At 41.9% G+C, this 19,867-nt stretch overlaps 1 protein-coding gene across 3 annotated transcripts in view; it reads right to left on the reverse strand.

Annotated features, from left to right (window-relative positions):
* FGF12 (fibroblast growth factor 12) overlaps window positions 1–19,867 on the reverse strand; it is a 528,919-nt gene that overhangs the window by 232,622 nt on the left and 276,430 nt on the right. Inside the window, exon 1 of one of the 3 annotated variants that reach the window (XM_081831512.1) lies at window positions 15,212–15,353. The exons of 1 other annotated variant lie outside the window; for it this stretch is intronic. Coding sequence is in view for 1 of the 2 variants with exons in the window: in XM_081831531.1 (XP_081687657.1) it covers window positions 15,212–15,410 (199 nt within the window). In the remaining variant the exon portion in view is untranslated. Of the gene's footprint in view, window positions 1–15,211; window positions 17,472–19,867 lie in introns of those variants that run through there. One more of the 3 variants, XM_081831531.1, reaches the window with a different exon arrangement.

The following is a 19,867-nucleotide window of genomic DNA, read 5'->3' on the forward strand; positions in this document are numbered from 1 at the left end:
AAAAAAAAAAAAAATTCCATTGTGTGTGTGTGTGTGTCTGTGTGTATGTACACACCACATCTTCTTTATCCATTCATCTGTGACATCTATGTGTTAAGCACTATACTAGGTTTTGTCTTTTAGCATAAAATAAGTTAATAACCATGTTCTACATAAGAATAAACTCAAGAAATGACTTTATTAGTTCTGTGTTCTAATCAAACAGTAAACCAGCCAGTTATTCAATAGGACTTACTTTCATTCTCAATTCATTTTTATATAGAGAGAAATAATCCCATAAGAGTCCTCCAAATCATTTCTCTAAAGATTCCTCATACTTGATAAGCACTATAAGGTAGACCCTACTGATTGTTGTGACATTCCCTTTAGAAACAAAAAGATCCCTTCTCATGGAAGGGTTAAAATTGACTTTGTGTTAGACCTTAAATTGAAGGAACAGGCCAACTTATTTTTGGTTCAGTAACATGATCAATGGTTCAAACGATAAAACTGAATTTCCTCTAAGTATATTGTGACCATACTGCACAGATAAAGAAATGAAAAAAAAAATAAAGAAGAAAAAGGTCAAATACCAATAATACCTATGAGAACAGATGATATGGGTGATATACCTAAATGAAACTCACAGAAACTCTAAACTCTCATTTTAGATAAAATTTTAATTATACCCTTCGTTTCTACATCTTATAGTTTTACCACTAATGAGCACAATCAAATTTCACCAACTGCCCATTATACAAATGTGATGTCTGTTAAGAGTATGTTAAACCTGATATTTACTAAATGTTGGTTTCTTCCTTCCTTAATTGATGAAGTTTTGGTATAAAATGTATCAAAAAGGTGTATTCCAAGGTCTGGGAAATATACAAACTTGATAATTAAGGCAACTTCCTTCTCTACTGACATTCCAATTCCAGTTTCTATGGAATCCTATACCTTACCACATTTCCACTACTTAATTTGCAATTGTTGTGAAATATGATGTTTCACATTAGCTTATTCAGCAATGTTTTAATTTTCACTCAATATCATAGTTCCTTTTCCTGTTTATTTTGTATTGTTATCTTCTCTTTGAAGCTGCACTAGTAAATAAGTAAATGCACTTTCCATTAGAAGAAAATATAGTTCCACTATCTTATTAAATTCCTTCAGTGCTGAAGTCCAAGCTTATGTAATAGACTATCTTGAATGACTAATGAATTACTAAAAACTAAAATAATACAAGGAAAATTTAAAAATGTAGTCAATTTGTATTCAATTAAATTAATGAGTCTAAGAACAAAGATACAAGAAAGCAGTTAAACAAAATATATTTGTTCATTTTTCCTATTCCATTTAATGTAATGCCAAACTTCTACAATTTCATATCCAGCATATCATTAAGCTATTTTCTTATATATGACACACAGATATCTTAGAATCTTAGAATCTAATCAACTGTCTTCCATAAGTATTAACACCAAAAACATACATCAAGAATGACAAAGGTGAAAGGGATCTCAGAAACCATCTGATATAACTCTTTTATTCTGAAAATGAGGAAACTAAGCTGAAGGGAAGAAAAAAAGATCCCCCCAAGGTCAAAAGGATTCAGACTCCCAGGCCAATGTTATTTCTATGGCACTATGTTATCTTAGACTGAATTGAAAACCTCTTTTATTCATATCTTAAGTAAAAGGCTGTGTTTCAAACCAAGCAAAAGAATAAATACCAAGGATTGTAGCATACACAGAAGACTTACTTAATGTTGCTATTAATAGCTTTAAGAGAAAGAGAAGAGGAAAGAAGAAAAGCCAATGAGGTAATAAAGAGTTGACAGAAAAAAGCTTTTCCATTAGACCCAATCAATATTGTATTCCCCCATCACTTAGGGCTTCACCAAAGAAAGTGAAACCAGAGTGAATATGTTTCCTCAAGGGTATTTAACACTACAATGACTTGTTGGTCTCAACTGTAAATGTAAGGACCACACATGACTGAATTTGAAATCAATGGCAAAGGTTATTCCTCATTAACCTATCATTAAGAAACCAAAGCCAGTCAAAATAGAAATGGGCCCTTTTCCAAATTGGCTACAACACCCACTTCCCCTCAGTCTCTGTCAAAGATACAAATTAATATAAAGATGCTCCCTCTTTTAGCATTCCCATAGAACTTCCCCCTTTATAAGTAGTTACCTTGCTGATGAAGGGATGGATAAAAGTATATACTTAGTGAAATAGGGGTGGCAACGAGGATTTGGGTTGAAGAGAAAGGGAAGACATGAGATTTTTAGTATATATCTGATACTATATATCAAATGAAAATGGATTGATGATTTTTTTATTTTAACATCAAATAAAAGGAAAGTGATAGTAGCTTAAAATATGAATTCCTTTTCTTGCTCAGCATGTTCACATTTGTGCAGAAACTCTGCGGAAGCCTGACTAGTATTGATGCCATGAGAACATTAGTCACCAATGGAATTCATTTTGTTTTGATGAGTTATTTCTGACCACCTACTATGGAGACAGCATTGACATGACATGGCCTTCTTCCTATAGGAACTCAGATTCCGAGGGCAGAGTCAGGTACTTATACAGTAATTACAAGACAAGACAGACTGAACTGCAGACAGCAATACAGGTACCAAGCCAAAGGAAGCCTGGGGCAGTCAGTGATTCATTCTACCCCGGAGGATCTGAAAAGATCTAGCAGGAGAGATGAGAGTTGAGCTGGGCCTCAAATAGCAGGCAGTACTCCACCAGGGTAGATAAATGAGGGGCCCTGTGGGGTTAAGTCAAAGATGGGTGTAGAGGTTAAAGTCATGCCTCATGGAAAAAACAGAAACAACAACTATAAACAAAGGAACTCGAATGGATAGATATGGCAACTATTCCATGAATGTCAGCAACGTTGGAGTTGAACAGACCACTGCGTGAGGGAGGGATGAAGAAAGAAGCCTGATTGTCCAGCTTATTCATGTTGGCATTATATAAGTAAAAGAGCATGCCTTCAGTCAAGCTTTGAACCCACACAAGCATTTTTAAAAGACAGACTGTGGCTAATTTCTTTAAGTAAGGAATTATTGTTATTTTTCTTGAAATACAGACATTAAAGGAGAAACTTCTAAAAGAACACAACAAAACTACTTGGAACACAGGAATACAAATCTAGCCAGAGTTAACAAATCTTAATTATATATTGCCCTAAAGGAAAAGAACAGGGTCTTCCTCATATTGCTGAATCCCAGGTCCAAGACCATGACAAACAGATATCATAAAGGTACCTGGCAATATAACTTGACTGTAGATATTTAAAAGCAACGATCCACATTCAAATTGCATTTAAAAAGACAAAAGAAAAACAAAAACAAAAACAGGTGGACATATCTTTCTACCAGCAGTAACAATGTATGCCTGGGAGACAGTAAGGCATAAGCTTATGCTGAGTTTCAGTCCTCACTGCCTTTTGTAATTGTATGACCTGACTAACCCCTTCGGGGTCTCAGTTCCCTCCTCTGTAAGGTGGGTGATTGTAATGAACTCTGATGTTTTCCAATTCAAACCTATCAAGACTTTAAGTTGTATATCCCACTAGGTAGACACCTCCCTCCCAAGGCAGATGTCACAGATACTCAACTCAAATGCAGTTGTGTAATGGCATGAGACAAAGTATTAAACAAAGTACCATTCTAACAAGAATTTTTTATCAGGATTTCAGGCATTTCTTGAATTCAAATAATGAACCAAGGTGCATGAACTTCGCTGTTCTCCAGCCCTTCCAGGTACACCCATCAGCTCCATGGAAAAAAGCTTTGGACTGAATGTGTTTGCTCAACATGAGAAAGAGAGTGGGTAGGTCTATGGTTTAGGTGAAAATAAGAAGTAGGCCAAGGAACCTCTATTTTCATGTTCCCAACCAAGATGGTAGTCCCATTAGCAGAACCATAATGAATTCTACTCAAGAATCCATGTAGTAAACCAGAAAATGCCACTCAGGAACCTCAAACAAGGACATTTTGTGGAAAAACCAGGAAAAGCAACATTTCAGAGTGAGTTTCCTTGTTGGTGCTGCTTTCCTCAGCTGCAAAATGTGAAGGTAGCCCAACCAAGATGCTGCTGACTACTTTCCTGAGTAAAAGCTACAAAGGAAAATGGCCCTGGGGCCTGACAAGGAGACAGCTCAGCAAGGAGGCAAACAGGTGCCCTGTCCACCGTTCTGAAGAGAAAACAAATCTCCAGTCTCTCAGAGGAATACCCCATGAGGAAGGGACTAGAAAGGAAGCCTGGGTTTCTATCAACATGACCTCCTTTCCTAGAATTCTGGGCTTCTGGGGCATTATCACCTCATATGCCACTCACCGTTTACCTCATGGCTACACTCTCATTGCAAAATTCCACCACAGTCCTCCTTGAAACAGTAAAACATGACAACATGGTTTTAACACTCTCCATAGTGAGAAACTTGAAATGTGAGATCCTCCTTATTTTCCATCATATTTTTTTTAAAGATTTTATTTATTTATTTGAGAGAGAGAATGAGATAGAGAGCATGAGAGGGGGGAGGTTCAGAGAGAGAGGCAGACTCCCTGCTGAGCAGGGAGCCCAACATGGGACTCGATGCCGGGACTCCAGGATACATGACCTGAGCCGAAGGCAGTCACTTAACCAACTGAGCCACCCAGGCGCCCAATCATCATATTTTATTAATTACTCAGACACTGACAAACACTTTCTGTTCCAACCCCTTTATATGATACTGGGTGGCTGTCCTTTAAAGTCTTCTCTCCAACAGAATATCACATATGGAACGCTTATTATGTAGATGGCTCAGGTAGAGCTATTTGTCTAAAAACAGAATCTAACACTTATTCTAACCAGGTAATTTGAATATGGATCCCTACCTTTGGTACTTACTTAATTTTTGTCCCTGGTTCTTAATTATTTGAGTATTATTATCTAATTCTAGGGCACTGTGAAGGTGATCTGGGTCAATTTTGAATCCTCAAAATTAAAACACTTAAGTCACCAGTAGCAATAAAAAAATATCTTCTGAAAATTTTTATTTTTTTCTTTTTATAATAACTTATACAAGCTCATAGTTTTTCTCTCCTGAATCTTCCATATTTCATTTCAATTCCCTTTTTGACCTTAGGTTTAAAAAAAATCTTCAACACTGCAGCACACTGGATTTAATTCCAATCCTTGAAGGAATAGAATGGGCCTAAATTGGGGTCAAAAGAAATAAAGACCAATAGCTCAGACAAAGATATGTCTGATAGCACATTATAAGTAATTAAACTATGGGATGCAGTTAAGAACATCGTAAATAGTACACTAGGAAAATAGTTTGTATAATTCCTGTGTAAGTAAAAAGCAGGGAGCAGATGAGTATGTCATGTCCCCAGTCATGACTGTTTCTCCTGCAGGGAGGGGAATTATTTCATGACCTTGCAAGCTAAAAAGGCCCTTAGATGTCTTTTCATAGAGTTTCCTTGTTTTTTCAAAGAAAGAAAAAGGTCCAGGGTTGCCGGCTGGCTCAGTCGGTGCAGCATGTGACTCTTGATCTCAGGGTTGTGAGTTTGAGCCCCACATTGAATGTACAGATTGCTTAAAAATAAAAATGTGTAAAAAAAAAGAGAATGAAAGAGAGACAGAAGAAAGAAAGAAAGAAAGAAAGAAAGAAAGAAAGAAAGAAAGAAAGAAAGAAAGAAAGAAAGGAAGAAAGGAAGGAAGGAAGGAAGGAAGAAGGAAGGAAGGAAGGAAGGAAGGAAGGAAGGGTGGGTCTGTTTCCAGTACTGGCAGAGTGGGGAAAAAACAGACTAGGAAAAACAAACCTGAGTTGAAACCACAATCTATGTACTTCTAACTAGACTTGTGAGCCTGAGGAGCCCCACCCAGGCTGGCTAGACCTCAGCATCCTTTTGTGACAACTGGAGATATTAATGAGAACCCCTCTTCCTCTGGGGCTTGCTGTAAAGGTAAGATTCATTGAGTCTGTATATCATTTACTCACTTCTTCACCAGTGACTGAGGAATTACAGTGACATGGGCAGAATGCTAGGCAATGAGAACGAGTAAGAACAGGGCACAGCTCCTATCTTTAGGAACTCAGATGCTGGTCAGAAAGAAAAAGCACACAAACAGACATTATGTGACTCAGATTTTGGATGCCATTAAACACTTGAAAGATTCAACAATAAGCAAAAAGAAAGGATCATCGTTATAATTTAGTGTACAAAGTTTCTAGGGATTATGAATATGTTCTTAAAGGCATTAATGAATAAAATAATGACTTTTTGTTTACGGGCCATAAGATATGAAATGATGGGACTGGAACAGTTGGTGGTTCTCAACCCTGGCTGCACTTCAGAATCACCTAGGAGGTTAAAAACAAGCAAATAAAACTGATGACTGATATCTGGGCCCCAGGATAGACACAGTAAGTCAGATTTTCTGGGTGTACAGTATTAGCACATTTTAAAAATTCACAGGTGATTTCATTTTGCAGCTATGCTAAGAACTGCTGGCCTATGTAATCTCTAAACTCTAACATTTTGTGATTGGACTACAGATCCCATTTGTCTCGTGTCATTCTTCTCCTCTAGAAAGCCAAGTTTGGTCTTAGGCCTAAGGGCTCTCTCTACTGACCCCTGAGAAGTCATTTAAAAAGACCATAATCACTTAAACTCCAATTAAGAGACATTAACAACAGTATGATTAGAAGCAGGGAGCCAGCCCTGCTCGGCGGGGAGCCTGCTTCTCCCTCTCCTCCCCACTCATGCTCTCTGTCACTATCTCTGACTTTCTCAAATAAATAAATAAAATCTTTAAAAAAAAAAAAAAAAGAAGCAGGGAGCCAGGAGATATATAAATACCACAAATTAATCAAATGACTAACATTGGGCAGATAAAATAAGGAAGACTTTACAAAGTTTGTCTTTTCAGACTCACTTGATTATGTAAAGACCAATGAACTTGGCTTAAACGCACATGTGAAATCCATCTACGTGCCACACATATGCAGACCATATTCAGGACATATTCAGGACTAAACCAGGTTAAATGTCTTTGAAGGCCCACTAGCTACCAAACATTTTGTTTCAATTTTAAAAGACTAGAAAAATTACTAAGGCTTTCTACTCTCTTGCATATTTTTCTCTGTCTAAAATGTATTTGCTTATAGGATTACCCTTGCAAGGTAGTAGTTCTAGATCAATAGTGGAGTTTGAGTACTCTAATAAAACGTTTCCTTGAGAATTCGAGAATAAAGTAGATAGCCTTATACAGATGGGTAATCAGGATCTTCATCATAGTGTAAAACTATTAAACAATAAATGATAACATGACTCAAATCTTCACCTTCGCATTCTATAGTGCTTTGTAGTTTGGGAATAGTATTATTTAATGCATATCAACTCTGCTTCTCCCCTAGCTCCCCTCCACCTCAGCAAAGGTACCACTCACTACTGAAGTGTTCAGCCAGGAATCATCCAGGCACCTTATTTGCTCTTGATTCAGATCTACCTATTATCAGGTTTTGCTCATCCCACCTCCCACTCCTCTTGTCATAACCACCTCAACGGCCAGAAGGTTTCAAGTCAACATAATCTATAGCCTAGACCAGTGGTTCTCAATCTTGTTGGGCTCAGGACCTTTTACACTCCTAAAAATTACTGAGTACCCTCAAAATCTTCTGTTTATGTGCTTTATATCATTTAATGCTTACCATGTTTAGAACTTACAACAACATGTTTCAAATATTTATTTATTAAAAACAACAATAAGCCCATTAAATATTAATAATATAGTATGTCTAAATAAAACATAACTATAATATCCAAAATTTAAAAAAACTGAAAAAGTAGTTTGTAAGGCTTGCAAATCTTTTAAATGCCTGGCTTAATGAAATCACCTGGATTCCTTAAAGTGCTTCTGCATTTAATCTCTTGCAATATGTTGTTGTGGTTGAAGTATATAAAGATAACCTGGCCTCACCCAGATACATGGTTGAAAAGGGAGGAAAATTTTAATAGCCTTTCCAGATGACTGTGGATATATTACATAATCTCTGGAAAACTCCACTGGACACTTGTGACAGAATGAAAAAAGTAAATAATCAGTATTAGGAAATGTTATTATGAAAATAATTTTGACCATGTGGACCCACTGAAAGGTTTTCAAGGAGCTCCCAGGGCCTCTGCACCACACTTGGAGAACTGTTGGTCCAAACTTATGCCCTAACCTCCTTATGATTCCTTAGCTCCCACTCTGGCTCTCCCGTGATCTGTTCTCTCCAAAGCCAGAGTGTCTGCTTAACTATGCAAGTCACATTATATCAGCCCCTATTTCTGACTCTTACGGATCCTAGATTAAAATAAAAAAATCCCTCACAACTCAGCCCTTGCTAGGTTTTCCAACATTACTTGTACCCCTTGTTCTCATTATTCAATCTACACTCAATTCTCTCTCACCCCAATCTTCACGAGAAAGTTCTTCTCTTCTGCATTGAACATTCTTCCATCCCTCTTTGCCGCCTTATCCTTCAGAACTCAGCTTAAATGACTCTTCCTCGGAGAAATGTTTCTTAACCAAATGCTAGAGATAATATCTTCATTTTACAAGTCAGCAAACAGAGGTTCAAAGATATTAAGAAAGTTGCCTAAAGTTCTTACAAATAATATATCCAGAATATCCAGAATTTGAATTCAGATCCCACACCAAAGTCCATGTACTTAATCACTCTACTATAACATTACTTAAACAAGTAACTAAAAAGACATGAAAAGACAAAACGAGAAAAGACAGGACAGGCAGACTAAATCCTACAGGGCTCTCCTGACCTTGGTATTAACCTCTCTACATTCATAAATATCTGAAGCAATTGTTTATGCTGAAAGTCAAGAAAGCCTGCCCCTCTGGACCCAAGTCTCCCAGTGAGGGCTTGGGTGCCCCAAGTCACACCCGTTAACATCTCTGAGGCTCCTGGCATGCAGAAAGGTACAGCTCAGCCAGGATCCTGGGACCAGCACATAATAACCCAGCCACCAGTCTTTCTACTTCAAGTCTCCTTGCTAGAGATCCTCCCTGGGGGCTCTAGGTCACACACAAAGCAAAGCAAACCTGTCATCACACCCCACATTTCCTTGAACTCTTTCTCTGATTTACCCAAAAAGAGTTTCCCAGATTCAAGTCAAATTGAGTTATTCACAGTCAGCCTTCTTAGCACAAGGTAGTAAAGATAAAGACAGATGACCTGCAGTGTGCAGAGTGGGGATCATGTGACAGCTTAGCCGCTTCCTGACTCCAGGAACCTGGACAAGTCTCCCTGCCACTTTGAAGAGTAGTTTTCTTATTACAAAGATGGGGCTAACCATATCAGTGGATTGCTAAAAAGAACAAAAGGGGTAAAAGCTATGAAGAAACTCTGTAAATCCTTAAGTCATATAGTCAAGTTAATTGCTATTATTAGAAGTTATTATATATGATTCATTTACAGACATTTTGTATCTAAGGCTCCTCCTTTTTATAGACGCTTAGAAGGTGGTGTTAGCTTGAGAGCCCTTATGATATGGTGGATCTTTCTTTACACAACAGGTAAAACTCTATAATTTGATGGGTAGGCCATCAAATAGAATCCAAAATGTAGTAAATTAACTGGGTCCCCTCTGTCTAATGAGGCTGTCTTTGAGAGTCCTCATAAAATCTATAATAATTCTAGGAGGAAAAGCCAATAGCAAACACATTTTGATGAAGCACTCAAGGAAGAGAAGAGAAAAAAGTAACCATAACCACTATTAACAAATTCCCCAAACCAAATCCACACTGTATTATCTATGCATAAATATGCTCTCACCAAGAACAGAAGCAATGTGGTGCTATACTAGGAAGGCGAGTACTTTTTCCTACATATACTTTTTTTTTTTTTAAAGATTTTATTTATTTATTCATGAGAGACAGAGAGAGAGAGGCAGAGGGAGAAGCAGGCTCCCAAGGAGCAGGGAGCCCGATGTGGGACTCGATCCCAGGACCCTGGGATCATGACCTGAGCCGAAGGCAGACGCTTAACCATCTGAGCCACCCAGGTGCCCCCTACATATACTTTTATGAGCCAAAGCTTTAGTTTCTAAAGATCTTCCAAAATATTCCAAATACAGAGACTGCCACATTTCCTGCAAATTGTTTTTCTAATTCTGTTCAAGAATATCAGTTTCATTAAAACTTTAAAGACTTAATTCTGAGTTATAGCTTGATGAGATCTCTGTGGGATGAAAGAAATCAAGAGATCACAGTAACTGCTATTTTAAAATGTTTTTACAATGGAAACTTAATTTGTTGATGAGAATGCTTTGCTGTAGAGAAAATAGGATTAAAACACACACAGACACATACACACACACACACACACACACACACACAAAATATCAGTTTAAATCCTAGGGTGGGTTTCTGAAGAGAAAAGCTTGTTTGTTTGTTTATTTTTTTTAACAGACATCAAGCCAATATCATTTAATTAGGCTGATTTTGTAGTTGAGACATGAGTCAGACTTTTAAAAAAGAAAATACAATAGATGGACTCCGAGAAACTGAGGTTTCTAGAGGGGAGGGGGTGGGGGATGGGTTAACCTGGTGATGGGTATTAAAGAGGGCACGTTCTGCATGGAGCACTGGGTGTTATACACAGACAATGAATCATGGAACACTACACCAAAAACTAATGATGTATGGTGATTAACATGACATAATAAAATTTAAAAAATGTAAAAAAAAAAAAGTACTTGCTATAAATGTAAAGTATCACCTGTCATATGAAACTACTCTTGATCTATATATTGACCAGAAGTATTTCAATTTGTAAAAATCTAATTTATGTTCCACAGATCCCATGATTAAGCATTATTTCCCCTTCTTCATCAGTTTTCTTGTTGAAGTTTCTATTTTCTGTAATGTTTCCTTCATCTAAGTAAAAGGATGTGTTTGACAGTAAAATGTTGAATGAGTGTGTTGGTAAATTCTATACATCTACCAAAAGAAGTTGGAAGGATACTGAAATATTTTGAATAACCACAAGTTTTATAACAGTAGAAATAAGGACTCAGAAAAATAAGACAAATGAAAAGCAACAAAATTTAGTAAAAGATATAATCACTTATTTGATTTATTTTACCCACTCAATGTAAATAGACTACATCATTTTTAAAAGGAAGGGGCCTAGAAAACCAAATACTTAAGTCATGAAAAATATCTAATGTTTTTTAGGCTAGGAATTTTTCCTGATTGCTGATTTTTTTTTAATGCTTTGGTTTAAGGGAAGGAATTAAATGATATATAAAAATAATAAAAAATTAAAAATCACATAAAATACATAGATTTAGGCTTATCTCATTACTCTGTGCTTCCCAGAGTGCTCTCATTTGAAAAATGAAAGAGTGATACAGGATGACCTCCAAGGTTCACGGCCTCTCCAACATTCCGAGAGTCGACAAACTCTTTTCCTTTTCTTGATTGTGGATGCTATTCATTACCTGCAGTAACTTTTGAGTCAAAATAGAAATGCTTTGGAGTGAACAATTTGTACAGGTGTTTCTATTCAAAAGTAGAACCAATGTTGGAAATGAATGAGCTATGTAATTCACATGGATATACTAGTAACCTAGATGCAGCAAATAAAGTGGTGTCAACATGTTAGCACAATTTTTAGCAGGCCTGGCCCATACAGGTATTCCACACATGAATAATGACTCAAATTATAACACAATAACGCTCCCTTCTTTATCACAAGGTACACAAACAGAAATGTTCTAAAGGCTTTTTTATGGTTTGATGACTTCAGCCAACTTTCCAGGTCAAGGTCTCCAACATCTCATTTCCAAAGAGCTACAATCCATGCAGTGCCTAAGGGACTAACTATTCCTGCTTTCTTGCTATAATGCATGCTAGCTATAGGATGGTCATTTTGGAACCCTAATTGCCCGACTTAGCTTATACCACCTTCTACCAGTTACCTCCTATACTCTGCACTATTCCTGTTCTACTTAAAAAATAATAATAATAATAACAACAACAACAGCAGCAGCAGCAGCAGCAGCAGCAATCCCTAATGGTAAAATAAATGCAAGATCTACAAAATTACTTCCATCCTTTAATAGAGGGCACCCAGTTTTCTTATACTACTTTTCCCAGTGTTGTGTTGTGAAGGGCACAGGCAAGATAAATCAACTGAATCTAGTTCTAGTCCCAATTGTGCCCCAGTCTAGCTACACAACCTTCTATAAACCACCAACTTGCCCTGATTCTAGGTTTTCGCATCTAAGTAAGGAGTTTGCTACACAATCCCAGGATAAGCCATCACACTGTGCTCCTGGGATAGCATTATTAAAGCATCTGACATGCACCATGACACTGGAATTGCATGATGTGAGGTCCTGCACTGTCACCTCTCATTTTTTAATTGTGCAATATCATGATTTTAAAATCTGAAACCTTTACCATGTAATTTCCGTACTCCCTCTGTGTTTATAAAGTTTCAACCTTATACATATCAGAACTTGGTGAACTAAGACAAGAAATTGAGAGACACTCAATATGTTAGCCGTGAAATCAGAAAAACAGCTGTGGCCTTTCCCATCCAATGTTTCATTTAGTTTCACTGTCTCAGCTTCATTCCCTTGGCAAGTCTGGTCAATGGAACGTGTGTCTCAATGACAGAATTTCAGAGTGGAAATTCTTTATCAGGACAAGTTATTCCATTTCACACTTTCTTACCATTTGTGACTCAGTGTATAGTTCATAAGGGTATGACTTTTGGGCAAGTGATTTCAAGAATAATTCAACAATTAAGTGAAAGTAACATCAAATGCTTATAAAACAGTTTCCCTCAAATAGCTTTTCTTTTTGGTGTTTAGCAACTTCCTCCCAATCCAGTTAAAGAATCCTCTCTGGAATTGAGATGTGGAAGGTGCTATCTCTCTATAAATAGGCTCATCCCATGCTATGTGAATCATGGTTGCTGACAGCAAATCAACAGACTAATTATTTGGCTTTGTTAGTAGTGATAATAGCACGCTAACATCTTTCTAAATCTTTTTCCGCACCCCACACTCCCATTCTTCTAAGCTAAGCTTCAGACCAAACTGAAGACCATGGTGTACAGATACATGCATGTTGGCCTTGCACTGGGCATGTCTTAACAGGGCTTGTGATCTCTCAGCCAGATTATTATTGTGAGACTTTAGCTAAATAAAAGAAGTCACCAGCCAGGATCTTCTCTGCCAAGATGTACACTAAGTAAAAGAAAAAGAGGAGCAGATTAAATAAACACTGAAGAAAACAATAAATTCAGCAATTCCCTCAAATTCTATTTTCTAATGAGATGCTAAGGAAAGGACCACAGGAAGCAATTTCCCCCATGTGAAATTAAGCCATGCAAATTGTTCACCTCCAGATCAACTTCCACAAGGATCAGGTGAGTTCAGCTCATCCATTCACAAATATCACCCACCTATCATTTTTACTGCCTTGTTCAGAACTGAGGAGGCTGGGTAGGATCTATTCACAAGCATCACTTAATTATCCCAACTGGAGTACAAGAACATACTTCAAAGGCTGAAATATAAGAGTTACATTTAATTCAGAGCCTTGAAGTTCCTTGTAGACCACATAAGCCCTCAGAGAAGATGACCCCCAAATTATCCCTGTACAACAATACAAAGGATTTTATTTTCCCCTAATATGAATTATATACTCTATAAATATAGAACCCTAGTTTTCATAGAAAGCTTCACTTTATGAAATTAATAGCCTATATTAATTGTATGTAAACCAAAAGAGATTTTAGTAGGTCTCACCTTGGAATCATGATCTCTTTGTTTACTCCTGAAATTTACTATTTGATCAACATCCCAGAATAAGAGGAGTCCACTGTGAAGTGAATCATGTCATGAAAACCCATGGGAAAAATGAAAATGAGGTGGTTTCTTCATAAGACTTAATCCTAAATTTCTAAACTAATTCTGAGCTTCACTGGTCCACACTTTCCAAATGCTTTCCTCACCCCAATGACCCTAGCCCATGTTTCATTTCTGGAACCCAGAAGAACATTACAGTCAGAATTGCAAAGATGCTAACCTAAACCAGTCAACTGATCACAGAGCAAGCCTTCTTTCTAGGCCATATTTCCTTTCAGTTGACCACACCAAGAGGAGAGTATCTGCAGATTGCAAATGACCAGGCAGGCCACACCCTGAGGATCAACAAAGTCTGGTGGAAGGACAAATCTGGGCAATTCCGCTTTCATTCTCTCAAGCTGGTCTGATTTGAGCTGGGAATAAGTACCCTGGAACTCAAGATATCCACTTTCCCTTTGTAAATAAAGATCACATCCAAGACCAACCATGTGAGTTTAGGAACAAAGAAGAGAATCAACTTCAGAAAGACCTTACCAAGAAAATCTCTGATAAGTCTAAAGTTTTGGGCTTTTTTTTTTTCTTTTTCCACCCTCCCTTAGGCCAAACTGCAGATACTATGGTGTTTCCTTAATGTCCCAAAAGAAAGTGAGTGTGCAAAGGATGCGAGCAATAGGGCAGAAATGTTAATGAGCAGAACCCTGAGAAACCAGAATACTGGAGAAAGACAATAGGAAAAAGAAGTCTGTGTAAAAGGAAGAGAAGGGGCATGCGGAAAAGTGGGGAGGTGAGAACCCACTGGAATGTCTGAAAAGATGCCGTATCATGTGTTGCTGGAAGAAGAGTTAGAAAAAGAAAAAAATTAAGCTCATCTAGTGTCTACTAAGTGTCTGTGTCCAGAACTATGCTAACTGTTATGGGAGATACAGGGAAGAAGGTTTTTTATATTTGGGTCCTCAGCAGGCAGTATAAGCCCTGGAAGGATAGATGGATGGATGAGAAACAGAGAGAGAGACTGTGAATGAGATGGTTGATGCCTCAAGGATTCTACAGGCTTTATGGGACTCGGAGCATCTATATATGTAGCTCCCATCCTAGTCAAACCGTGGTTTCATCGAGATACAAAGTGTTTTCCTGAATATGGGACAAGAAGCTATTAACTGACAGAGGGTGATTGAAAGAGAGACATCTGGAAATTAGGGGAGAACGGGGACCAGAATGGCACCAGGGGGATCCTGGTTCCCTTCGGTGGGTGCCCCCAGGTGCTTTGCAAAAGAGGAGAGGGGTGTCAGCTCTGGGGAGCCCACCGCCTGGGCTTCTACTGACCTGGTCTCCGCCTCACTGGCCTCTTGCGGCCGCTGCAGAAGCGCACTTTGCTGAATACCCCGAGGACGTGCCTTTCGCACAGGGAGCGCCCGTCTTTGCTGGGGCTGGAGCGGCGCTTGGAGGCCGACACCCGGTCGCTGTTGGACTCCCTCGCCTGTCGCTTCTGCCGGATCAAGGAGCTGGCTATCGCCGCAGCCATAGCTGCTCAGCGCGGGCCCCAGGCCCCGGGCTCCACTGCGCCCTCGGGATCGCGCTCCACTGGGGCGAGGGCAGGACCTCGGCGGCCTGGAGGGACAGGGCAGGCGCGGGGAGGCAGTGCTAATATTTGAGGAGGCTGCAGTACCGAAAACCCGACGCCCACAAGGTTAGTCAGAGTCTGGGCAGTGGCGACAAAATGTGTGAAAATCCAGATGTAAACTTCCCCAATCGCTGGCAGCGGGGGCGGGGCGGTCCCAGGCCTTCCAGTTAACTAGATTCTTGCACCCCAAACTTGCACTCCAAGGCGATCTGCGTCCGAGGGGCAGTGGGGAGTTTGGTCACACTGCGTTCAGAGTAGCAAGTGGAAGGGTAAGAAGGATGTCCAAAACAACAAGCTGTGCCCCCGTTGGAGAGGCGCAAGCGTTGTAAGGTGTCCAAAGTGTATCTACACATACATACATATAAAACCCGTTTACAAAGCAGAGTCTGGACCGAGGCGGGTAGCGTGCCCCCGGTAGAAAATACTAAAAAGTGAATAAAACGTTCCTTTAGAAAACAAGCCACCAACCGCCAGAGAGAAGGAGAGGAAGGCAGCAATTTAACTCCCTGCGGCCCGCAGTTCTGGAGATTAGGAGGTCCGTCCCGGCTGGGTGAGGTCTACGGAATGCATCGCGCCGGTTGCGGTTCTCCAGGGGCCGGCCGCCGGAGTTCTGGAATTCCGAGAGGCGCGAAGTGGGAGCGGTGAGCCCGAGCCGGGGTAGGGGCGCGGGGCGGGGGCAGCTGTTTCCAGCTGCGGTGCGCGCGACTCCCTGCCAGCAGAGCTGCGAAGAGAGCGGGAGGAGAGGGAGGGGGAGGGAAGGAGGGACAGGGAAGGAGGGAGGGAGATCCTCGAGGGCCAAGCACCCCTCGGGGAGAAATCCGAGAGAGGCGAGCGCCGGGGATGCGCGGGGTCCCAAGAACCGGCGCTCTTGCTCTTTCTGCTCGCTTTCTGGCACAAGACGGGCACAGTTGGTGATTATTTAGGGAATCCTAAATCTGGAATGACTCAGTAGTTTAAATAAGCCCCCTCAAAAGGCAGCGATGCCGAAGGTGTCCTCTCCAGCTCGGCGCCCACACGCCTTAACTGGAGCTCCCCTCCATGGTCCGTCCGGGGCCGCCGCACCGAGCCGGTCTCCGCACAGGCTCAGAGGGAGCGAGGGAAGAGGGAAGGAGGGGGCGCCCTGGCGGGCTCGGGATCAGGTCATCGCCGCGGTGCCCGGGCCCCCCAGGCTCGCGCGGCCCGGCAGTCCGCAGCTCCCAGGCAGCAGATCAGATGGGGATTACCCGCCGGACGCGAGGCCGATCACTCGCTCCCGCGCAGCCCATCCCGGCCGAGGAAGGAAGTGACCGGCGCGCTGCGAACCCCCGCGCGTAGGCTCGGGCGGGGCGGGGGCTGGCTGCGGGCGACGTCGGCTTGAGGCGGCTGCGGCTCCGAGCTGGAGCTGCCCACCATGGTCTGGCGCCGGGAGCGCAGGCGGGGCCCCTAGGCCGTCCGGGGCGACGGCTGGAGGCTATCGAGCGTGCCCCCGGAGCCGGACGCAGACTCTAGGGTCGGGGCCAGGGAGCAGGTGCGGGCTGCCGCCAACTCGCCCAACTTGCTGCGCGGGTGGCCGCTCAGAGCCGCGGGGTAGCGGGGAGCCCCCAGCCGCCGCGCCGCCGCCTCCCCAGGCCCCGGAGGGGGCGCTCAGGGCGGAGTTCCATTCATGGGCAGAGGTTCTGGGCGCGCGGAGCCTCACTGGCTCCCGGGCGCCGCCGCCGTCGCCGCCCAGCCGGCTTGCTCCGCTGGAGCGCTAGCTCTGCAGGAAACTCTAGGCGGGGACCACAGCCGCGGAGACGGAGGGTGGGACGAATGAATAGCTGGCGGCCGCCGGAGTACCTCTGGCACTGCTCGCCCACCCCCCCAAGGGCTTGAGAGCTCCCAGGTGGGGCCGGGCCGGGGCTCGGGCTCCCGGAGCGCAGGGAAGCGCGGCGCGCTCGGGTCCTCCTCCCCTCCCAGGCACCCGCTGCTCCCAGACTCTCTTCTCCCTCCCTCCCTCCCGCCACCCCTCTCCCCCTTCTCTGTCTTCTGTCTCTCCCCTTTTCTCCTCTCTACGCAATCCTACGTGTTTGAGGTTTGGATGAGAAATTCTCAGAGGCAGAGTGAAGGAACTGCAGCTCGGGTCTGTTTTGTCCCATCGCTCCCCCAAGAGAAAACACAACCACCGGCCGATTAAAGGACCCTGAGTGCACAAAGGGGTTAGGAGAGGAGGAGCTGAGGAAAAACAGTCCGCCCTCTCTCCCACAAGCTGGAGCGCACAGAATTCTCTGTTTAGGAAGGTAGACAGTGGACGCTAGAGAAAGTAACAATGGCCTTTTGGGCCCTCATGTTGAGCCCCACCTTCAGCTCATTTTGTAACAGGATGAAGTGCTTCTGCATCCTTGAAACCCAGTTTTCTTGGTTCTATCCAAAAAGCTGCAAAGCAGGTTCTATCCTTAAAATGAGGGATCAAATGAGCACCCTGCACAAGGAGGAGAATGCAGGAGGGGTGAGAGAGTGACTGTGGCCAAGGGCAGTCAACAACCAGCTCTGGAGTGCAGTCAGGTCTCCAGGATGCTTGTGATGACAGATAGATGTTACAGGAAACTCAGCAGAGAAGATATTGTCACCCAAGTTGAAATGCAGCATGAAAGATTTTGGAAGCGTAAAGGAGTAATCACCTTCCATTTGTGCTAAGGTGTGGATGTGGCTATTAGTTACACTTATAATCTTCAGATAGCCCTAATCCTGACCCTTCAGTCTCTCCACTAAGCATCAAAGGTAGTTCCAGAAGATTAAATGGATGATTTCCAACAGAAACACGAATATGTTCAAAACATCCTAATAGAGGGCAAGGAACACGCAGGCCCGGAAGCTACTGAAAATGGATAGGGGACCCCGAAGAGAGGTCACAGGAACTCTCTAGATGTGGGCACAAACCTAGCAGAAATTCACTTAGGTAATGAGAAGGACTGATGATTGAGGGCCTCTGAGCACTGTGTCAAACAACCTACAGTGTCTGGGGGCCTGGATATTTCATGGTGCTGCTGGACATACACAGGCAGATGGGGGTTTATGAGGCCAACAGCTAGGAGGAGGACAGAATCAGCAAGGCACCCGGAGAGGGGGGAATCCCAACTGTCCACACAGAACACAATCCCCTGCAGCAGTTCAATGTGACTGAATAAGGACACTGGACTTGGAATTCTAACCATACAGAACAAGAGAGGTGAAAAAGACACACACACACACATGCACACGCGCGCACACACACACACACACACACACACACCTCTTCTCCAAAAGTGAAGCTGAATACATTTTCGAAAATGCATCCCAATAGGGCTAGAGGAATTACTTAAAATCAATTGGTAACACTGTCAATTAGGGAAATGTTCACATTTCATCAATCAAATCAATTTCCTTCCTTGGCTACCAGAAGACTTGTCTCATTCTTGAGGAAGGCAGACACAGATAGTACTGGCTGGCTTTGGGGGCTCCTGGCCTCCTACAGTTCAACACCCTAAAAGAAAAGGTCAGCTAAGGTGAGGAATACAGGGAGATGGGAAAGCGAGGGGTGTGTAGTGAGGCCCTGAGGAAATCATTGCTAAACTTGGGGTTTCTTCTCCTCAAAATGGGAATAATCATTCCCATCTACCTCGCAGAACTAAATATGAATGTGCAAGCATTTTGAAAACTGGAAAATGCCAAACGAGTGAAAGAGATGATGACTGTTTATTTTTTTAAAGAAAATGCATGATACTCTTCTGAGATGCTTTTTTTAAATGCAGATTCCTGATGGTTTCTCAGAACATGAAGCAGAAGTCTCTGAGAAGAGGCCAGGAATTTGAGTTTTTAACAAGTTTTTCATGTGTCAAAGCTTGAGAGTTTTATTCATACACACACACACACACACACACACATACACACACAATGTAGGTAATACTAGAAGAAGAAATCAACTCAGACTCTCCAAATCTAGCACTTCCATAGAATTGCAGTCCTGGTGTTCCCACCACCATCCCAAAAGAAAAGCCTGGGAAGAGGATGTGTGTTCTCTAATCTTTGAGTGTGTTGGGTTTTTCTGTAGGTTTATGGGAAATGAAGATGTTTTGATGCAGAAGGTAACCAATGTAGTGGCACAGGATGGAAGAGGGTAGATGGGGCAGGAGATGAAAATGCAGACAACACTTGTTTGAAGTTCTCCTCTCTGTCTTGACATGCCAGCATCAAGTCAGGCATTTAAGGAACAAAATCAAAACAACAAATGGGAGCTTTCTGAGAGTGACACTATTCTTGTCTTTAGATCTCTATTAAAAGAACGGTGTTTCCAATTCGATTAGACAACAGAGACTACTCATCTTCTTACACTCCTGCAGCTGTTGTCAGAGGGCTTGTTTAGC

The sequence above is a fragment of the Leptonychotes weddellii genome, chromosome 1, assembly GCF_054177405.1.
Source record: "Leptonychotes weddellii isolate Sample4059 chromosome 1, ASM5417740v2, whole genome shotgun sequence".
In the NCBI taxonomy this organism is placed as follows: Eukaryota; Metazoa; Chordata; class Mammalia; order Carnivora; family Phocidae; genus Leptonychotes; species Leptonychotes weddellii.